At 34.3% G+C, this 19,711-nt stretch overlaps 2 protein-coding genes across 6 annotated transcripts in view; both read right to left on the bottom strand.

The window, feature by feature from the left end:
* The window catches only part of CASK (peripheral plasma membrane protein CASK), a 151,745-nt gene that overhangs the window by 87,040 nt on the left and 44,994 nt on the right, over nt 1-19,711 (bottom strand). The gene's annotated exons all lie outside the window — the stretch shown is intronic.
* Nucleotides 15,962-17,930, bottom strand: LOC149488560 (kunitz-type serine protease inhibitor homolog calcicludine-like). The gene is made up of 2 exons (XM_089695251.1): nt 17,346-17,930; nt 15,962-16,288 (listed from the first exon to the last, which is right to left on the bottom strand). The coding sequence occupies exons 1-2, from the start codon at nt 17,437-17,439 to the stop codon at nt 16,065-16,067; spliced, it is 318 nt and encodes a 105-aa protein (XP_089551377.1). The 5' UTR covers nt 17,440-17,930; the 3' UTR covers nt 15,962-16,064.

Below are 19,711 nucleotides of genomic sequence, written 5' to 3'. Positions count from 1 at the left end.
TATTTAACTGTTTTAAAGCAGAATATAAATCCATTCATTACTCCAACTGGAATCAGCGAATCACATCGATAAGGATAATAATGAGTACAGACAAGTTTAACAAGCTCCAAAGGGATGTTTAAATAAAATTAAATCGCGCGTATTGGAAATACTCATGCCATATAAAAGATATTCGGCTTTTAGGCCGCGATAACTTTCCGAAGCTTAATTTGGTTGCGAATAGTCCCTAATGAGATACACGTGTACGTTTTCAGTCCACAAATATACCAGAGGATATTATATCTTGGCAATGGTGGAGCAAATATTCTGACGGTCTCGGAAGCGGGTCCATTAATCAAGCCTCGCGAATTTGTCTTGGAGCCTGTACCGGCGATCTTACAAAGTAATAGGGTATTGTTCAACTTGTTCCCCGTGAAATATATCGTTTCATAATTTCAATATTTTACAGTGACAGCAGATAAAATTGATCGTAATATAACGGTGGGTATTGCAATAAGTTAAGTGCTTTTGTAATTAGTTGATCATCACATTAGTTATGTTTTAAAAGAACTTTACAATATTGCAGAAGTAGAGATAGACAATATGGTTTGTCGTAAAACAAATAGCTTTAATAAGGAACACGCATTCCTATAACGAAAGGCCACAAGATAAAAAGTAAAACAACTAAAACCCAACTACGACAAAAAACGACGCTGAAAAAGTATAAAACAAAAGTTAAATTGATGAACTAATAAAGAAGCTATGAACGAAAAGATGTGAATTATATGCAATCAGCCCATGAATACAGGTAAAGACACAAGCAAATGCTAGTAATATATATATATTCAAAATGTGCAAGTAAAAAGTTTTCAAATGATACCAAACACGGCATATTTATCTTAACTTTATTTTTTTACTCTGTATGTTTTGTCCGCTAGAGGGCGCCACATTAGATTTTGTGAAACCCCATATAGCCTATAACCAGCGGACAATTAAGACGCTTCTAATGATATGTCATTTGTCGAATTCTGATAAGTAGTTTAGAAGTTACGAGGGAACAGATGAACATACATACATACATACATATATACATACATACATACATACATACATACATACATACATACATACATAGCCTGTCAAAATCATAACCCTCCTTTTGCTTTGCCGTAGTCGGGTAAAAGTACACACGAGTGAAGCAATAAACGAGCTCTAGTATTCAATGTAATAATTATAACCCAAAATAATCTTCACGTACAATGTGTATTTTGCCAAAGTTGTTAACGAAATACTCGCAACAAATTTTAATCCAGTATAAAAGTTTGGGAAAAGCCTGCAAAAGAAATGAGAAGCTAACTTGGTAAATGTTCCTCAATTTATGAATTGTTTGATAATAAGATAAAAGTTTTAATTATGTTTTTATTATTTTTATTGTTCCCTATAGAATTTTTTTGTATGCATGAAAGTCATGATATTAACATAACTTAACTCAAGAACGGCTGGATGAATTTTATAATTTTTGTTGCCTCTTGTATTGGTTTTTGAATTTAAAATGTTTGCAAAAAATTCAGCCGCGCTTTTGAAATATACATTTCGACCCTCCACGGCTTCACATTAGTACCTACTACCGTTCGTAGGTTCGTTCGTTCGTTCGTTCGTTCGTTTCAGTCGTGGGACTTCCACTGCTGGACAAAGGCCTCCCTCAAAGATTTCCAGTACGACCGGTCACCGGCGGCCTGCATCGGACCGTCGTCTGTCCATCTTGTGGGAGGTCGTCCCATAATATAGGTAACTATAATTTAATACTTAAGAATATTACGGGCGGTTATACTACTTATACCTACTTGGTAACAATATTATAATAGATGAAATCAAATTATTTTATAAATTTGAGGTAGGTATAATAAAATACATCAAAGAAGCACCCTTCCGACGGACCATCCGCTACGAGCAATTAATTATTTTAAATTTGTGATCCCTTCTAAAATATTCATTTTGTAGATAGTATAGAACGTATTTATCAACGTTTAAGCTTCGTCAATCGCAAGTAAATCATTTTTAGAAATATAATATTTAAGGAGCATTCATATGGGTTACATGTACTTATTGACTATAGTATAAGAAATTACACGCGAGGCAAGGTTAAATATTAGTTTGAATGTAATAACAATGTACTGCGATTCTACACAGCTACCTTATTGATGCAGGTCATCATCATTAACAGCCTATGTTTGGCCACTGCTGGACATAGGCCTCAGTCATGGCACGCCATTGAGCCCGGTCATTCGCTCGTTGACGCCAGTTATGCCCAGCAACCCTGCGGATATCGTCACTCCACCTTGTAGCAGGGCGCCCTACGCTACGTTTGCCGAGCCGCGGTCTCCACTCTAGTACATGTGTGCCCCAGCGGTTATCCAGGTAGTTGATACCAAATCGCAGCAAGTGAACGACTATGCTTAAGTGAGGGTAGTTGGGACACGATTCAAAGAAAAGCGGCATTAATACTATAATATTTGACAGTTATTAAGCATGTTCGGACAGGAAATAGTGACAACTATAATGACAACTATTCATCCACAGAAATATTAAATCAAAAGTTACGTCTAACAATAGGAAGTACATTTTAATTTACCAACATGTATTAACTATTAAATTTTCGCCGCAATTCGTACGACGATAATTTTATAGTTTCTTAATGTTTCCACCGACAAGATTGAGCCTTTCTACTGTAATATTTTCAGTCTACTTGAATAAATAGTATCGTCTATATATTTTACTGAAATCTCGGCCACAAGATAAATCATTATTGATTGAGTCAATTTTCTTTGGGTGCGATGTTGATTTATAGCGGAAGGTATCATTATTCTTCATTCCATAGTTACGAGAACAATATAAATTTAGTGTTTTACAACAGCAGTAAACATTGGTTTTATTTCATCTTAAAAACACGCTAGCTCATAACAAGTCATTGAATTGTTTTGGTATCCTAATACCTTGTCTTAACGAGAAAATGTATAAGAAGTTAGTACAATTTCGCAAAACAGAATATCTTTGAACCTCATTTATACACAAATTAGTGCGCGTCGCACACTGCATAATGTAGGTTCCATTCCACGAAACATCTTTACTCAGAAGCCTCCTTAAGGTGGAGTGGTATTAACACGCACACAAGCTCATACATTACTGACTTCTCCATCACACCTGGCCACAATATATTTTCGTGAGAGCTGCTATGAGGCGTGTTATCTCAGAGCCGTTTCGCTGGAAACCGAGCATTGTTTGTTCTCGGTCTCACTAATTAACATTACCAAGACTATCAACAGCCTTTCAGCGCAGACGCCGCGGTTGCTAGCGGGCTAATTCATTTAATAGCTCGCTCTTTAACTATTTTCAGGACTAAATTAAATGTAAAATTCCACTCGATTTGGCTCAGTCGGTGCCTTGCGGTGAAACTGTTTAATTATATATAATAAGGTTAATGTTATATTTTAATTAGCAACTTTGTTTTAGGCAAGGTTGGGAGTTCATATTTAGTTCAAGTAAAATAATTTACTAATGATACCTTCTGTTCTGGAAGTTTTTAGTGAGTACCTACAGTAGAAATTTTTTGTACCCTAAAAACAAAAGGTGCGCAATGAACACGATTAAATCTGACGGAGAGACAAAGCTTAGAACAATGGAGAGTTGAAATAATAGTCAATCGAAATCCTTTCTTTTTTGCATCTTAGAATAAGAATATTTGTAGGATAATTTCAATCGGAACAGAACAGACAATCCACGTCTATTAAAATACTAAATCGAAAGTTTGTGAGAATATATGCATAATTTGATGTACGGATGATGAATGGTCCAACCATTTGTACCGACTTATCCGTTGTAGATGAATTTAGCACAGATGTAAACATTTAAGTTAAAATTAGCACATTTTACAGGTTTTTTTTAAATCTATATGAATTAGGCCGCAGGATGAAGCTAAATGAAATATATTCATAAGAGTATATGTGTACCTATATTTAAACATGTAATTGAGTTACGCATTAAACGAAAAACGGACGTCCGTACACGCTGTTATTCACCATCAATCATTTCTCACAAGGAAACGAATGTATCATTAGAAACAAAAAATCAGTTAGCCGAGCGGCGGCTGAGTCTGCATAATAAAGGTATAAAAGGCGGGTTAGGGAAAATGCTGCAGCATATGATATTATTTTATTTATTCCGCGATCTTTGCACGACGCTGGCTTTCCCCGAATGAATTCGGCCATTTGAATTCGGGCAACGCTTTATACGCAAGGGTAAAAAATATTTTGTGTGTGTTTCTGAAAATTCTTCCGTAGAATCATTAATTATCTGACGCAAATAAATAAATAACCTCGGCTTTTATTCGAATTTTAACGTTCACGTGAATTCCAAAAGTATAGGTTCAATTTTTATATTTTGGTCAAAATATGTAGAATGTAAAATTAAAATATATTTCGATACGTATTAATAATTCAACGATTATACTGTACTGAATAAAAAATATAGGTATATATTTCGAACTGAATCGTCCGTGCCGGGGGCGGAATAAAAATGAAATATTTCCACGGTTTCAAAAAGGACAATGACACAACAAGACACCATCATTAAGTGAGACAAGTACGAGTCTGTCTTTGTTCTTGTTAAATTATGTTTGTACAAAGGAGCGAGTCCTTGCTATATAACAAAGCCTAAGAAGCCTAAAATGACGTGTTCCTACCTACTCTTGCATTCGTTTGCCTCGAGGTGTCGTAATTCTTCTTTAATGCTTGCGTAAAATTAAACCGTTCACATGAACTATCAACCGTGACTCTGTTATGCTCTTGAAGCATCTCCTTGAGATAAAAACAACAAACTTGAGCATTCGCGAAATACCGACACTGACGAGTTTTACGCTCATGCAGTTAGGTTTCCAACAAACCGCTCGTATCTCGTATGTAGATTAGTATTCTATTGTTTATTATTCGATAATATTTCACACACGATCCATTACTATGCAAACAATGTAAACAAATACGTATTAATATTAATTTGGATCATAATAATTACTTTTCGACAAATTGATGTGACGGTCGCATTGTAATTAACCACTTTTGTATGTTCGATCATTTACAACATTTATTCCGTCAATATGTACCATTGTGAGCGCGCGGTTTTGTTCGAGAAAACAATTCGTTTCACCCGCGAAGGTTCATTTATTAAAATGTGCTTATACATAGTATCATTAATCACTGAGTGCCTTATTATAGCAATTGTTTAGTGGGGGTATATAATGTATATAGGACGTGTATTGCGCTACATTAAAATTAATATTCGTTTCAAGCATGAGAATGTGCTTTCTACGTACAAACAGTTTCCTTAACAATAAAAAGGAGACGTATGCCGTGCGTATTGGATATCGATATTGAGTCACAAAGGTTTTATATTGGTTACTTTTTGTATTACAACTATCATCCTATACGACTAAGAATGCGTAGGTACGTTCACAACAACAAAATAATATAAAACACAGAAAAGCCTTAATAGACTACGTTAATAGTTGCAAAATAAAGTTTGTAGCAAAATCAATTTACCCTAAACGTTACGCAAATAAGGGTAAGAATCTCATTATAAAAGCCATTCGTTGTTTGATAGAGGAGTTCTCCTTTGATAACGATAATGCCCGACGTGGCCGCTGACCCTTTATAGAGAAAATGACAACTGTTTAAGTTTGTATACCCTATTTAAGTTTAGCCCAGGGCCTCATTTACAATGCCAATGTAACCTAACCCAGGGCTCAAATGTATGTTGTTATTTCAGGAATAGTCCGAGATAGGACCCCGGAGATATGCGTTGGGCAAAGTTGAAGTAAAAGTTTAAGCTTAATAAAAGTGTGGCCATGTTATAATAGCTAAATTACTACTATTTGGGGCCTTTTAATATTTAATATAACATTATAATGCCATAGTTACTGATTATGAATATAAGTCGTTATGAAAGTTATAATATTATATTAATACTTACTAAATCAGTGATGTGAATTAGTAGATAAATAAATTCAATTCCAAAGAATCAGAATAAAATCAGAATATCTCCGAGATCGAAAGCTATCAAAAATTAAAGCAAAATTTTTAGTCAGCCAAATTGCTAAAACATGTTGAAGCTTAATTTAAATAAGAAAAATTGTAAACGGGCGCCTCCTACCAACGTATTTAACTCAGTTTAACGAAAATTGCGTTCCACGTTCCCTGGAGAAATAACGTTTACCTAGAAATTCCTGAGCTTCAAAAGCTCTCTGCGGAAAAACTTGTAATGTTTCTATAGCTTAAAAAATCAGGTCGGTAACAATGCAAAATGCGGTAACAAATTGTCCTGCTGCTTTTATTCTGAAATTTATGACGCGAAGTTTGCGCAAACAAAATATTTTATGAAAGATACCTCCAAGTTTAAAACTCTGCAACCGAGACCGAGACGCGACTAAGAGAGCTGCATAATACTGTAAAACGATAACCATCGTACTCGCGGGATTCCTAGACCCGAGCAATGATGTAAATTGTCTTGTCTGCTTGTCTCGCCGAATATAAGCGTCTCACTGCCAACATGCTGAATTTCAATTCACCATTTCAATTTCACCATTTTCTCTTTCATTTTATGCTGAGTGGCAACGTAATAAACAGCTTTGGATGTCAGTAATCCCTATATATACTTTATACGTGGATGTTGTTACGAATCTCGTATAATCAGTATTCATGAAAATTATTGCCTCCTATAACCCATAATAAACAAATTAAAATAATAACCGAAAATCCCTGAGTAGGTAGTCTGAAATATTTAATTTTCTATACGAAACATATATTTCAAGAAATAACCTTATCTAGGAGAAAGTAAGTAAAACTAATGGATTTTTTTCTTGTTCTTACAAAGCCTTTTAGTGAAAAATCATATTATAAAAGAAAATACAAAAGAGCAAATGGCAATATTCTCTCTACCTGAATAATATTTATGTCACAATCAAAATAGACAATATTAATGCGTTCGCCAGAAGCCAGTATCGGACAAACTAAATTAACTAATGTAAATATGATAACTAAGCGGTAGCTTTAATTTTAGCAAAACAAGAGTTATTATCATTCATGCATACATTCAGGTGTTGTGGTAATTATGAAATATTATACCGAATTCAAATGAGTCGTGAAAGAACAATTGTTTTTTATTCAATCCCTTTTCAAAGCTTGACAGGAACGGTTATAATGATTCCAATCAATTTTTGGGAAGAGCATTGTTTTTTAAATTCCAATTTAATGGAAATCCTTTAACGTGTAAAAGGTGTTGATGTTGGGATAATTTAATTCAAATTGGACTACAGAATTCGTTTTCATGGCACGTCGTATTTAAGTAAGTGAGTAAACAATTTCAGCGGGAGTTTAACACAGAGCATGTACGTACCGGAGTGTTGTCGTTGTAGTGTGCACAATTTACATTGTTTAATTGATGTTTTACTTGATACTACAAGTGTGAATTGTTCGCAAGAAACACTCCGCCGACTGAGACCGTACAAATTAAACAAATCGCAACATTCGTTGTACTTGGCAGCATGTAACGTGAACTAAGATAATTGTTTCAGGATTCAAATGTATAATACGTTTAAATAAATCGAACAGTAATAATATGTGAAATACTTGTGCGCAAAACAACATTACAAACCTACTAAAAACCATACATATCATTTTATTATTGCTTCCATTCAGTCCTAAACAATGCGAATTTTCCTTTCATAAAATAACATCCCTACCCATCTAAATCACAATACTATAACGACAACTACCATTACAGTAGAACCATTTAATTACCCTCAACATATCCACCCTATTACCACATCGCTAACTGAATTTATAGAGACAATTACAGGAAATGTATGTCAGTGTGCACAGGGCAAGTCATTCTATAATGCACGCGGCCGTGTCTACGAGCCGGGAATTATTAAAGCGAGTCAATGCACCATGACGACCGCATGGCTTGACACAAATTTCCTTCACTTACCCGCCGCAATATTGACGCTGTGCAAACGGTATGTTAATTATGACCTCTATTAAATTAATTGCGAGTGCCTTTAGTTCTCTCATACTGAAATAAAACATTATATTTGAATTAATTGGCGCTAACCTTCCTCTCAATTGAGGTTATACGTACGTACGCTTTGATTAATTTGGTTTTATGTGTATGTTAAATCGCATATATTCTGGGAGAATAAATAAGGTTTTTTTTAATACCGTCTTACATTCGTCTACTTTTTCCTGCTTTATTTTCCTTTGTACGCTCATCCAAATTAACATCCCACGCAGTGACTTGAATAGCACGAAATTATCTTAACATTTTGCAAAGGTACGTAGATGTAAATTGTGGTTAAAATATTACACAATACCTGGTCTCGGATTAAAAATTAAAATGGATTTCCAACGAATTTTAGCTTAATTTTATAAAAGTCTGAGACAAAGGTGTTTAAAAAGGGGTTATCCTGTGGAAGCAAAGGCGATTTATTATTTGTAGAGCCCCATTACAGGTAATATAAGCCGATTTTGCATGATAACGAGCTCATTCCGTCCCAAGCCTGAATTAATTATCCAGGCTAACCAACGCTAGCTATTCGAGAATTAAACACTTGTGTGAGCCATGTCAATGGGCCCTTTGAGTGTGTACCTTATCTATGTATCTTTGGGCACATCTTAAGTATGGCTATTAATTTTAATGCTCATTCACATGTGCCGCTTATTTCGGCATTTCTTGTTCGCTTAGTGGTTATGGCCCGCCGCTGTAAGACTAATTGCCACGTCGAAACATCGTGTAATTAAACAAGTCGCATTATAAATTTTACTTATGTTTGACAAGAATCTTAGGACATTAAATAAGGATGTTACAAAACATGTTATGATTACATTCACGGTTGTAAGATATACATAGAAAAAAAAACAATTTTAATAAATATTGTATTTTTTTATATAATGTCTAAAACTTATTAAAATAGGATCTCGCTTTTTTGACACTTATTCTTAAAAACAAAATATAATGGACGATCATCTATACTACTCCTAGGTAGGTTATAAATAAATAAATAAATAGGTACTACTTTCAGACCGAAGCGTGGTAAGCGAACAAGAAAAAAATATGCAAATCATATCCTCTAATAATCTATGAATCTGTACACTTTATTTTATCTACAAGAGATAATAACAAACTCAACTCTTCTATACATGTCTTACAGATAAATACTAAAAGAGTTGCCTTGTTTCAACACTTCTAAACACGTGGAACAGCACTTGACAGACAGCGAGGTCCAGATTCCAGTTAGCAATTCTATCGTTCCTAAACTCACAAAGATAACGCTTGCATGGCATTCTGATGAGCATAATTAGCATATTATGGATGGACTGCAGCTGCACGGTTACTGCTTTGAAGTCAAACTGCAACTAAGTATCAATTTATCTCTGTTTATAAATGTACCTACATAGAATTTGTCTGTGAATTTTCCACTTGCAAAATTTCTGCTTTTATGCTTGTTTATCATCTTTATTCACAATAAAATATTATTAAAGGTAAAATGAAATGAAAATATATACCATATTTATTTTTCTAGTTACTTAATTTGCATTTGTGCATCTTGTGAAATTTCTCAAGACAAGAAAAAGCAAACAAGCCCTTTGTTTTCCCCTAGGAAAACTAAATATTCTTATACTTTCTGCCTCATTATAGTTGCAACATGATAGTGAATGGAGCTATGAGAAAAAACTTTCTTCAATACTGTTAATTAAAAGTACTCTCGCCTGAGCGAAGGGCTGTGGAAATGCTCTAGGTATAAAGCTCCATCTTGCTCCATTCCGTCCTAAAGCGAGTAAAGAAACACATTTTTATATTATTACATAATAGGAACATTTAAAAATATCATTAGTACATTTCGGTTGTACTGGAAAGTAATGAAGGCGCGCCAGAACATATCAACGGAAATACGCGAGTGAGTGATTTATTTCCATAAATAACGGTTAAATTACTCGCAAACTACCAATACCAGCTATAAAATATTGTAATCTGAAAAACCAGGAAAACAAAAATATTCATTGCTATGGAGAGAACTGTAAATTCAATTTTCTATATAATTTGAAACCATTGTTATGATTGAATGCATTCCATTCACACACATCAACGAGCAAATGATTTTCATTGATTATTGCGTTACCACGATTACAGTTTTAACTGTTTAATATTAAAAGTATGTAAATTTTCTGATTTACACTATCTACGCTTTAAAATATTTATTATTTTGAAGACTAAAATAGAGAGATGTTAGTTGAAACATACATAATGTAACGGGATGTTATGTTTTCCAGAACGAAGAATGTACAGAAAAAGCTTATCTACAAAAAACTAGCACCCAATTTAAAAGCATCTGATCTCACACGAATTCTTTCAAATGCGCAGTATTGCATGTTAGTGAACTTAGCAGATCATTTTTAGCAGATCAAAAAAAAATGTGAGTTCTTATCGCGTGCAGTTGAGTTCTACAGTTCCTGATACTTTTTAGAAATAGTTCTGGCGTTTTTACCTTAACAAACGACATTTGAAAAAACCCGACCTGGACCCGGCTTAACGTGATGCTAAGACGTAATGCTACGACGTGATGCTACGACGTGATGCTATGGCGTGATGCTACGCTGTGATGCTACGGCGTGATGCTACGGCGTGATGCTACGGCGTAATGCTACGGCATGTGCTACGGCGTGATGCTACGCTGTGATGCTACGGCGTGATGCTACGGTGTGATGCTACGGTGTGATGCTACGGCTTGATGCTACGGCGTGATGCTACGTCATGATGCTACGGCATGATGCTACGGCGTGATGCTACGGCGTGATGCTACGGCGTGATGCTACGGCGTGATGCTACGGCGTAATGCTAAGGCATGATGCTACGGCATGATGCTACGGCGTGATGGTACGGAATCATGCTACGGCATGAAGCTACGGCATGATGCTACGGCATGATACTACGGCGTGATGCTACGGCGTGATGCTACGGCGTGATGCTACGGCGTGATGCTACGGCGTGATGCTACGGCATGATGCTATGGCATGGTGCTACGGCGTGATGAAATATGACATAAATAAATTTTCTAGTATTTCACTTTACGCGAGTATTTATAAAAAGTATCAGGAACTGTAGAACTCAACTGCACGCGATAAGAACTCACATTTTTTTTGATCTGCTAAAAATGATCTGCTACGGGAAGTTGGCAGATTATTTTTTCAAATGTCGTTTTTTAAGGTAAAAACGCCAGAACTATTTCTAAAAAGTATCAGGAACTGTAGAACTCAACTGCACGCGATAAGAACTCACATTTTTTTTGATCTGCTAAAAATTATCTACTACGGGAAGTTGGCAGATCATTTTTTCAAATGTCGTTTTTTAAGGTAAAAACGCCAGAACTATTTCTAAAAAGTATCAGGAACTGTAGAACTCAACTGCACGCGATAAGAACTCACATTTTTTTTTTGATCTGCTAAAAATGATCTGCTACGGGAAGTTGGCAGATCATTTTTTCAAATGTCGTTTTTTAAGGTAAAAACGCCAGAACTATTTCTAAAAAGTATCAGGAACTGTAGAACTCAACTGCACGCGATAGGAACTCACATTTTTTTTTGATCTGCTAAAAATGATCTGCTAAGTTCACTAACATCAGTATTGCAAAGTAAATGATTGCGTTGTACTTGTGACCGCTCCGTGGCCACACGTTAATGAGACCAAAAGTGGGTCAGCGGTCCTTAGGCGCGTGGATTCATTAGCAATGGTATCGCTGTAGGAAGCTTCAATGGCTCCAACCGCATACGGTTATGTGCGTGTCAATCCCACTTTTGTGTTCGCCTGTTCGGGTCACGCGTGCTGAGTTTATCTTATTCAGATTTATGACCAGATCGTTGGACATGAAAGGCCAGATTTCATTTGAGCATACCGTTTATACAATTTATTCCCCAATGATTTTAGATGTTAATCTGTACGAAAAGTTATATATTATACTACTATGAAAATCGTAATCCGTAAGGAGTTAAATCGGAGATTAGTTTCTAATTAGGTACAACAGTGAAGCCTCGGTAATGGCTTTTATTTGAAGTAGTTACTTGTTAATCCTAATAAAATCACGACTTTAATATAAGTAGTCTTCACTTCTTGTCATGATGATCACAATTTACCAATATTTCGCATTTCTTAATATAACCAGTAATTCGTTTACAGTTAATGAAATCCTATTTTCAAATACGCATTAATAATTCATTCGTTTTAAGCGGAAAATTGTCAATTAACCGAATTAATGTCGGCCATCCTTAAGTAAATTTAATTCAAAGATTCAACGTAGGTACTTATATAATTTGTTCGTTTATTAATAATGTTCTTACGTCGTTCGTTTAATATTGTTGAGAATATTAACTTTCCTCAATCATTTGCAACACAAACCAACGTATAAAATTATTCTGAGGCGTAAAAGGAAATTGATGAAAGGATATGAGGTAAAATAACATACAGACATTTGACATAGACTCATAAATTAAAAAACAGCTCAGTTAAGTATTCATAATAAACAAAAAAATCTAAAGCGTTTAACGTGAGTTAAATCGTTCATTCTCAACGCCATTTATATTGCAGCGTAAATATTCTAGTACAATTATGAAAGTAATCTCCAGCAGCGCTGTCAAGTGTAAAATATTTTTTCGAGCCAATTGAGGCGTTCTCTGTGTGAAAAAGAATACCCTCGTCTGCAATGAATTCGTGGCATTCGCGAGTGTTCAACGCGATAACGAAGCTTGTTTAAAAGGCGGAATAAGAAACCCACATACAATTCCCTTGCGCGTAAACAAATTAGAGAAATGGTGCGAGCCTCCGCTTCTAATTCGTGTGCTTTAATTTTGTCTTTGTTCCATATTTCGGATCTTAAATTAATTTAGGAGATAAGACGTGGGCAAAGATAATATTTACCTATTCCGATTCAAATAATTTCGAACGAGAATAATTGTCTGTTTTCTTATAAGGACATTTAACAAAAATAATTAGACTAAAATTGTATGTTATTTCTACGTACATTTCTGCACAGCTGTAGAATCCTGAATAAATGAAGAGTCGCTTCTTCTATTGGAGCAATATGTAATAATACTGTATGCTCATTGATTTTACGCTAGTTACACAACCCGAACTTCATTCATGAATACTAATTTCATTGTACATAGTATGTTATCGCACCGTGCGCGGAACACATCTCTAGCTTAATAAATCTAACAAGGGTTACACAAGGGTTACACTATAGAATTTTGATTTATTTGTATAGGCGTCCTTGGAGCTTCAATATGTTAAAAGGGCCTTGTAAATGTATCTTATCAGTAGATAGTAGATATAATAAATGTACCTTCATTTATTCAAAATCAGAAGAATCAAGACTGAATCAGAAGATATATATTGAGAAATATCTTATATTTTTTTATTCATCAATCAATAACTTATGAAAATAACTTGACACTGTTAAGTAACAATTAATTGTATCGTAGTCTTTCACGTTAAAACTGTATTCCATCTCTTTATTCAAAGAAAAAATAAACAACATAATGATCAGGTAGTTTTAGCGTTATATCTGCATTGATATATAACTATATCTATCTTGTATTCATTAATTAGAATGGTTTACGAAACAAAAGCTCAGCATGAGTCCGCTCAGTTAAGACGGAACATGTCTCATGTAACCCAAAGGACAGTTTAATCAGCTGTCTTATCCAACACAAATTGCACTAGTCGCAATCCGAGAATTAACAAGGGGTGCACGTCAGTAAATATATACCTGGAAGCATTGACGTCATATTGATATAATGTTTATTTATATCGCAGATCTATCGATCTATTAACAGTAATAATTCGCTCGACCAAATATCGCTCATTTGCTTCTATAACGTGACAAAGTCAAAATCTCAATTGTTGGGAAAACGCATTTGAAAGTTTAAAATTCCTGTAACTTTTTAATTATTATGCTTAGACTATTCAGCTCAATATAACATATTAAAACGTTCTCGTTTTTTTGAATCAAATTATATTCAGAACAATAAGTCAATTATTAAATTTATTATGATTATTTATTCCAGAAAGGGCCCTTCTTGTTGCGTTTTTCTTGTAAAAAGTGTGCAGTATTGCGTTACAAACAGATATGTACCATTCTTCTTAAAAAAAAAAAAGAATAATAATCTAAAACTTTACAAGTTATGTCGTATTGTTACGTTTTATTGATAATTCAGTAATCTAAATGTATGGGAAATTTTAATTTAGACGTGTTACTGTAGTAGAAATATTTTTATTTTTGTATTTTGTTTTACAAAATGAAAGATATTTTTGCGAAGTTATTGTGTAACTTTCTCTGAAATACAAGTAATATACATATTTAAAAAAAATTATACAATTATAACCAGATATTAATATTTGTTGTTTTACTTTTACTCACAACCGTTGGCAATTATAATATTACGACCCGCCCCGAATTCGCACGGGTGCAATCCTGATACTAAATCTGTAATATCTTCGAAAATATTTAGTAAAGCGCCATATAGATCTATATATTAAATCAACAATGTATAATTGGATAAGGATTAATGCTGTATTGGTTAAAATCGCTTCTAAAATTACCCATTACTTTTCCTAAATCAAATAATAAACATATTAGCAAAACAAATCACAGGTACTTGTTTCGAGACAGCTTCTTGATCTCTCCTAAATTCCAGTAATCTCTATTTCACGTTCTTCGGAAAAAAAAAATTGACACTTGAAAATGCAGGTTTCCTTGCAGGATTCTCTTTTAGTTGACGGGGCGGCACAGTTTTTTTGTGATGCTTTCGATTCGTAGGACTGTCCTGCATTTTAAACTGATTTGTAATTTTTTTTTTTCATTTTTCTTTATTCACTGGTCTTTTTTCCCTCATTTATGCTAGAAAATAAATTAATTGTTTAATTCATTAGTAATTCGAGAATCAGTATGATCTTTTAATTTTTCTAGCATAAGTGAATGTTCATTATTTCCTGGGACAAGATTTACAATCTTCCTTCATTTCTTCATCAGACCTTCAGACCTTTCATCTGAAAAATAAATTAAGTAATCAGACAACATTTTTATCATTTATAATGCAACATTGTGGTGTATTCGTTGTAAAAATGTATTATTTTTCATGAAAAATGTGTTAACTTGAGATAACCAACATAAAGACAAAACATTTTGTACTTTTATTATCAACTGTAACGGAACATATTAAATTAACCAACAAAAAACATTGTTCATTTCAGCAACAACGGGACATTCCTATGTAAACCGTAGCATGCGAATACTATTTTTACTACAATAATGACCCACATGCAAATGTCCCGTTATAGTTGAAAATATAAATCACTAAAAAAACAAAAAGCTGTACTTACCTTTCAGCAAAACCGTGACACAATAAGCTGTTACGATTTTACCGCAATCGGGCAGCAGTTTCCTTCTCAAGGGAGTAGCAACAACTGACATGAACCGTTCTTGCATTAAATTCAAGAGCCTAAAGAGATTTCGCTAAACCGATAGTCGCCGACCTTTTCCCTCATAACTCGGTCATTTTTGGAGCTAGAAATATCGCGTTTTAGCAGAAAGTAGAGCGCGATGCGCCGGATTCTACTGTGTCATTATTCCATAACGATACATATGCTCGTTAACACGTTCTTGTCGCAAATGAGCGATATGTTCTTAAAATTGAGTTTTAAAGTCAGGCACAAGAACACGACCTTATCTATTGCAATGGAATATACTATGACCTAACCAAACGTCGACGCAGTTTTTGCTTGAATATTTAGTTGTAACACTATACGAAACCAAGACCAAACATTGGTATTTCATATTCAGATATATATCAAATATATTGTACGAGTATCATATAATAAATGGAGTCGTAGATCAACATTCATGGCGAGTTATATTTCCAACAGCCTCAAGGCAATTGTTTTAACTGAAACGAAATATAATGATCAGCAAAATATATTGTTCTGTACATTTAAATTCTTCGACTTTTTTCACAATGTATGTAGCACGATGCTTGTGTCGTGAATCTGTTCTCGTTGCCCCCACATCCAGAATATATCATGGGCATACATTTCCTTCGAACTACGTCAAAGAACCACACGAAGAACATTCCTTCACAAGGGCCTTTGGACGGCACTTGGTAGCAGTAATAGGGCATATTCTTTAAACTCGAAGGGAACGGTCCGTCGTCGTATCCTAGAATGAAAACTCTTTGAAAAAAGAAATCTAGTTCACATTGTTTGCAGGCTAATTTTTATTTGTAAGTGAAACTGTAATTTTTCTGTATTTTATTTTACGGATTCAATTCAGTCTGAGTTCCTCTACGCAGTTCTTTTACATGTGAATAAATATCAAATAATTGCTCGAAAATTCTAGAGACTAAAAAGGAACTCTTTTGTTGGAACTATCATTTAATACAGGCTAACTGTAAGGCCCTTTTAAACATAATATTTAAGGTCGCTGTCACTATCTGAAATCAAGAGATGTTCGTAATAATTTTATGGGGATATAAAATTATACTTATCATGAAAACACTTATCTCAAAAAATACTACCTTGTGTCAAAATTTTGTTTTGTTATTTTACGCAAGATAGAGATTAATCCCTCATAAAATATAACCTTATTAACTGTCAATGTTTCCTGTGAAAGTAAACTGAACATTATTTGGAAAGTACGTGTGGATAATCCAAGCCCACATAAAACAAAGTCACGTATCCCCGAGGCTCGAGAGCAAGGCTCGAGGTCGACACATTTGTTTCCCTGATCCAGACCTTACTCACTCTTTAGCCTTTTATATATTTCTAGACCAAAACTAATAGTTCACTACTTGCAATAGTTCTAACTGTCTACAGGGATGAAAGGATTCCCCTTTATCTATACGTCTACTACGGTAATGCTCGAACAAAAAATAAAAGTATCCAAGCTAAAGTTGGCATAAATTATTATAATTTCTGAAGAGTTCCTTTGAAAATTGATTTATTCGTTGAAGCTAATTTAGCCTCTTGATTACAACGGGAATTCCGAGATTTTCTTATAAAATCTGACTTGAAACTCGTTTCATGAATGAGATTTCACGAGACGCTCTGATTTTTCATTCTTATTAAAATAACGTTTTAACAATGGTGAATAATGAAAAACGTAATTTACATTTACGTTATTTCTTTCGTCGACGAGATTGTGTGCAACAACCCTTTCTCTTTTGTTCATAAATATTTTTATGAGAGCGTTTCTATTAAAGTCCAAAAATACTCACTGCCATGTTTCACGTAATCATGGTAGGAAAATGTTATTGCAACAGCCGAGAGGAGAATTATTGTACAAACAGCGCAGTTGGAGGCAACCGACATTTTCAGATCCAATATCTACTGAGCACGGCGCATCTCATATAATTGCACGAACCGCAATCAAACAGCGTTGCAATCAGAAACAATCAATGTTATATTGGTGTGGCCGTTTTATTATCCCTCTTTATGAATTTCTGATAACCGACGCGGTTATTTCTGTCTGTAAAAATATGGATTTTAAATTATATTTTTATGGACATATTCATTGTGAGGCAGTTTTCTAGTCAAAATTTAGTAGGATAGATAGTGACACAGAATTGCAGATAGTACCTGCATTAAAGATGGTACTTAAAATGTTAATTTAAGTACCTGCAAAACAGTTCAAGAAAATTAAATTCGTGCCTATAGACTAATCCGCGCCGTAATCAATTGCAAGATAAGATACATTGTGTTTTTTAATTAAACTTGTGATTGTAAAATTAAAAAAATAAATAAAATAATAACTGTTCCCAGTAATCAGAATTAATCCGTTATTTGCTTTATTCATATTGTGAAGAAATTCAATTATTATTTTAAATTAAAATTTTAACAAGAATAGGTATGTGAATCGGTATAAAGTTTATAGTAGGGGAGGCCAAGAGGGGGATTTTGGGATTTACTCGAGCGCGTCAGATTACTATAAGGGACGGTACCTTAGCTATTCATTAGTACCTCTAGTCAATATGAGCTATGGTTGGTGGGTGCGCTCAGGGGCCCCGCTGGAAAATTTGAATAATCCATAATTCCCTAAGGTTGAGCTCGAATCGTCAGATTAGCGAAATGGGGACTTCTTATATTGTAATTAACCCCCCCATATATTAATCTGACGCGCTCGAATAATATTACTTTAATTTTTTACCCTTTCTTCATAGCGATTAAATCGCCACTTAAATCGTCAGATTAACGTATACTTTTTTTCAGTGACGTCCTGGAGCATGCAAAATATCAATATCTAACGCGCTTGAGTATTTCCAAGCCAATTTTTTTCTTTTTTTAATTAAAAAAAATAAAAAAACCCTTCCCCACCGCTAAAAGTGAAAACATTATAGGACCTTTTTTTCTCGCTATGGTCTAATCTACCAATTCTAATAGGTTCCCGTGACGCTCAAGTAAATCCACATTTAGCATCCTGGGCTCCCCTACTATTATAACGATCATTTCACCCGATTTATACATATTAAGTTTTTTCTTACGTTACTACTCCTACTCAATTAAAGTAAAATACTAATAATAGGTACTGCTTATAGATTATTCGAGTTCTTCTTGTCTGCAAACACCGAAAATATTCAAATAAAACTTCCAAGAAATATACAAAGATTTAATAAGATTGAATCCGTTGAACGCAATATGAAGAAAATAATTTGATACGTAGGCATATTAGTTCAAGAGAAAGTCGTGTTTAGTCCAACAATGTGACAACATTGTATATTAAATGTCTACACAATGTAGGTCGCGCCTAGGCGTCAAGACTCCGTTAAAATTCCTGCAATAAACGGAGAATGAAATTACCAGGCTTTAAATCTCCCGGCCAACAAGCGGCAGAGAACTGACGCCTTCAGACACGACTAATTGCTACGAGAAAACGTGCTATTTGTTAAACATAACTACTTATTTATATCACTAGTGTTTAACTACTTGAAGCATAATTAAGTAGAGGCCTTGTGATCTTCAGAGAATTTTCTATTCATAAGAATTGAATTTTAACTGAAGCAAGCGTTATTTTTAATCATCCATACAAAAGCCTCCTACTCACTGTCATATTCTTTGATACCCGTACTTTGAATATGATAAAATATCCTCCAACATTATTAAATATTGGCCCAGTTCCACAAAGTTGTACCTTCACGTGTGACCGTTAGTAACTGTCCTCCCCCACATTCACTAACAGCGACCTAACTTTGGCAATTATCTATTCAATTTTCATTGTTTCTAGCTGACGTAATGAAAATTTCTCGTCCTCCGCAACCAAGCAATCGATTCAATTTATTACAATCTTCCTTCATCTCTTTATGTGCGGGCAATCGATTTATCGTACCTACAATCTCTTTCAATTTTGGTTGCAGGTTTACTACATGTTTTAAGATTAGAAAAACATTTCTAATATTTGAATAATATGAAGCACATTGTTTCATATTCAAGCCAGACAACTAAGCTTACCCGAACAGCTAAGAATGTTAGTAAAAGATGCAATGAGTTTATTTTAGCCCGGTTATAACTACAGGGGTTGTTAAACCCCTTAATTTATAAAACTCACGAGCTAAGCGCAATATTAAACAATGAGAACATTAAATGTAAA

The sequence above is a fragment of the Colias philodice genome, chromosome 5 (genome assembly GCF_061535455.1).
Source record: "Colias philodice isolate Cphi_HAF_F1 chromosome 5, ilColPhil1 Martin Lab GWU primary, whole genome shotgun sequence".
Classification (NCBI taxonomy): domain Eukaryota; kingdom Metazoa; phylum Arthropoda; class Insecta; order Lepidoptera; family Pieridae; genus Colias; species Colias philodice.
Note: the sequence above shows the minus strand (reverse complement) of the source record. Positions and strands in the feature narration are given on the sequence as shown.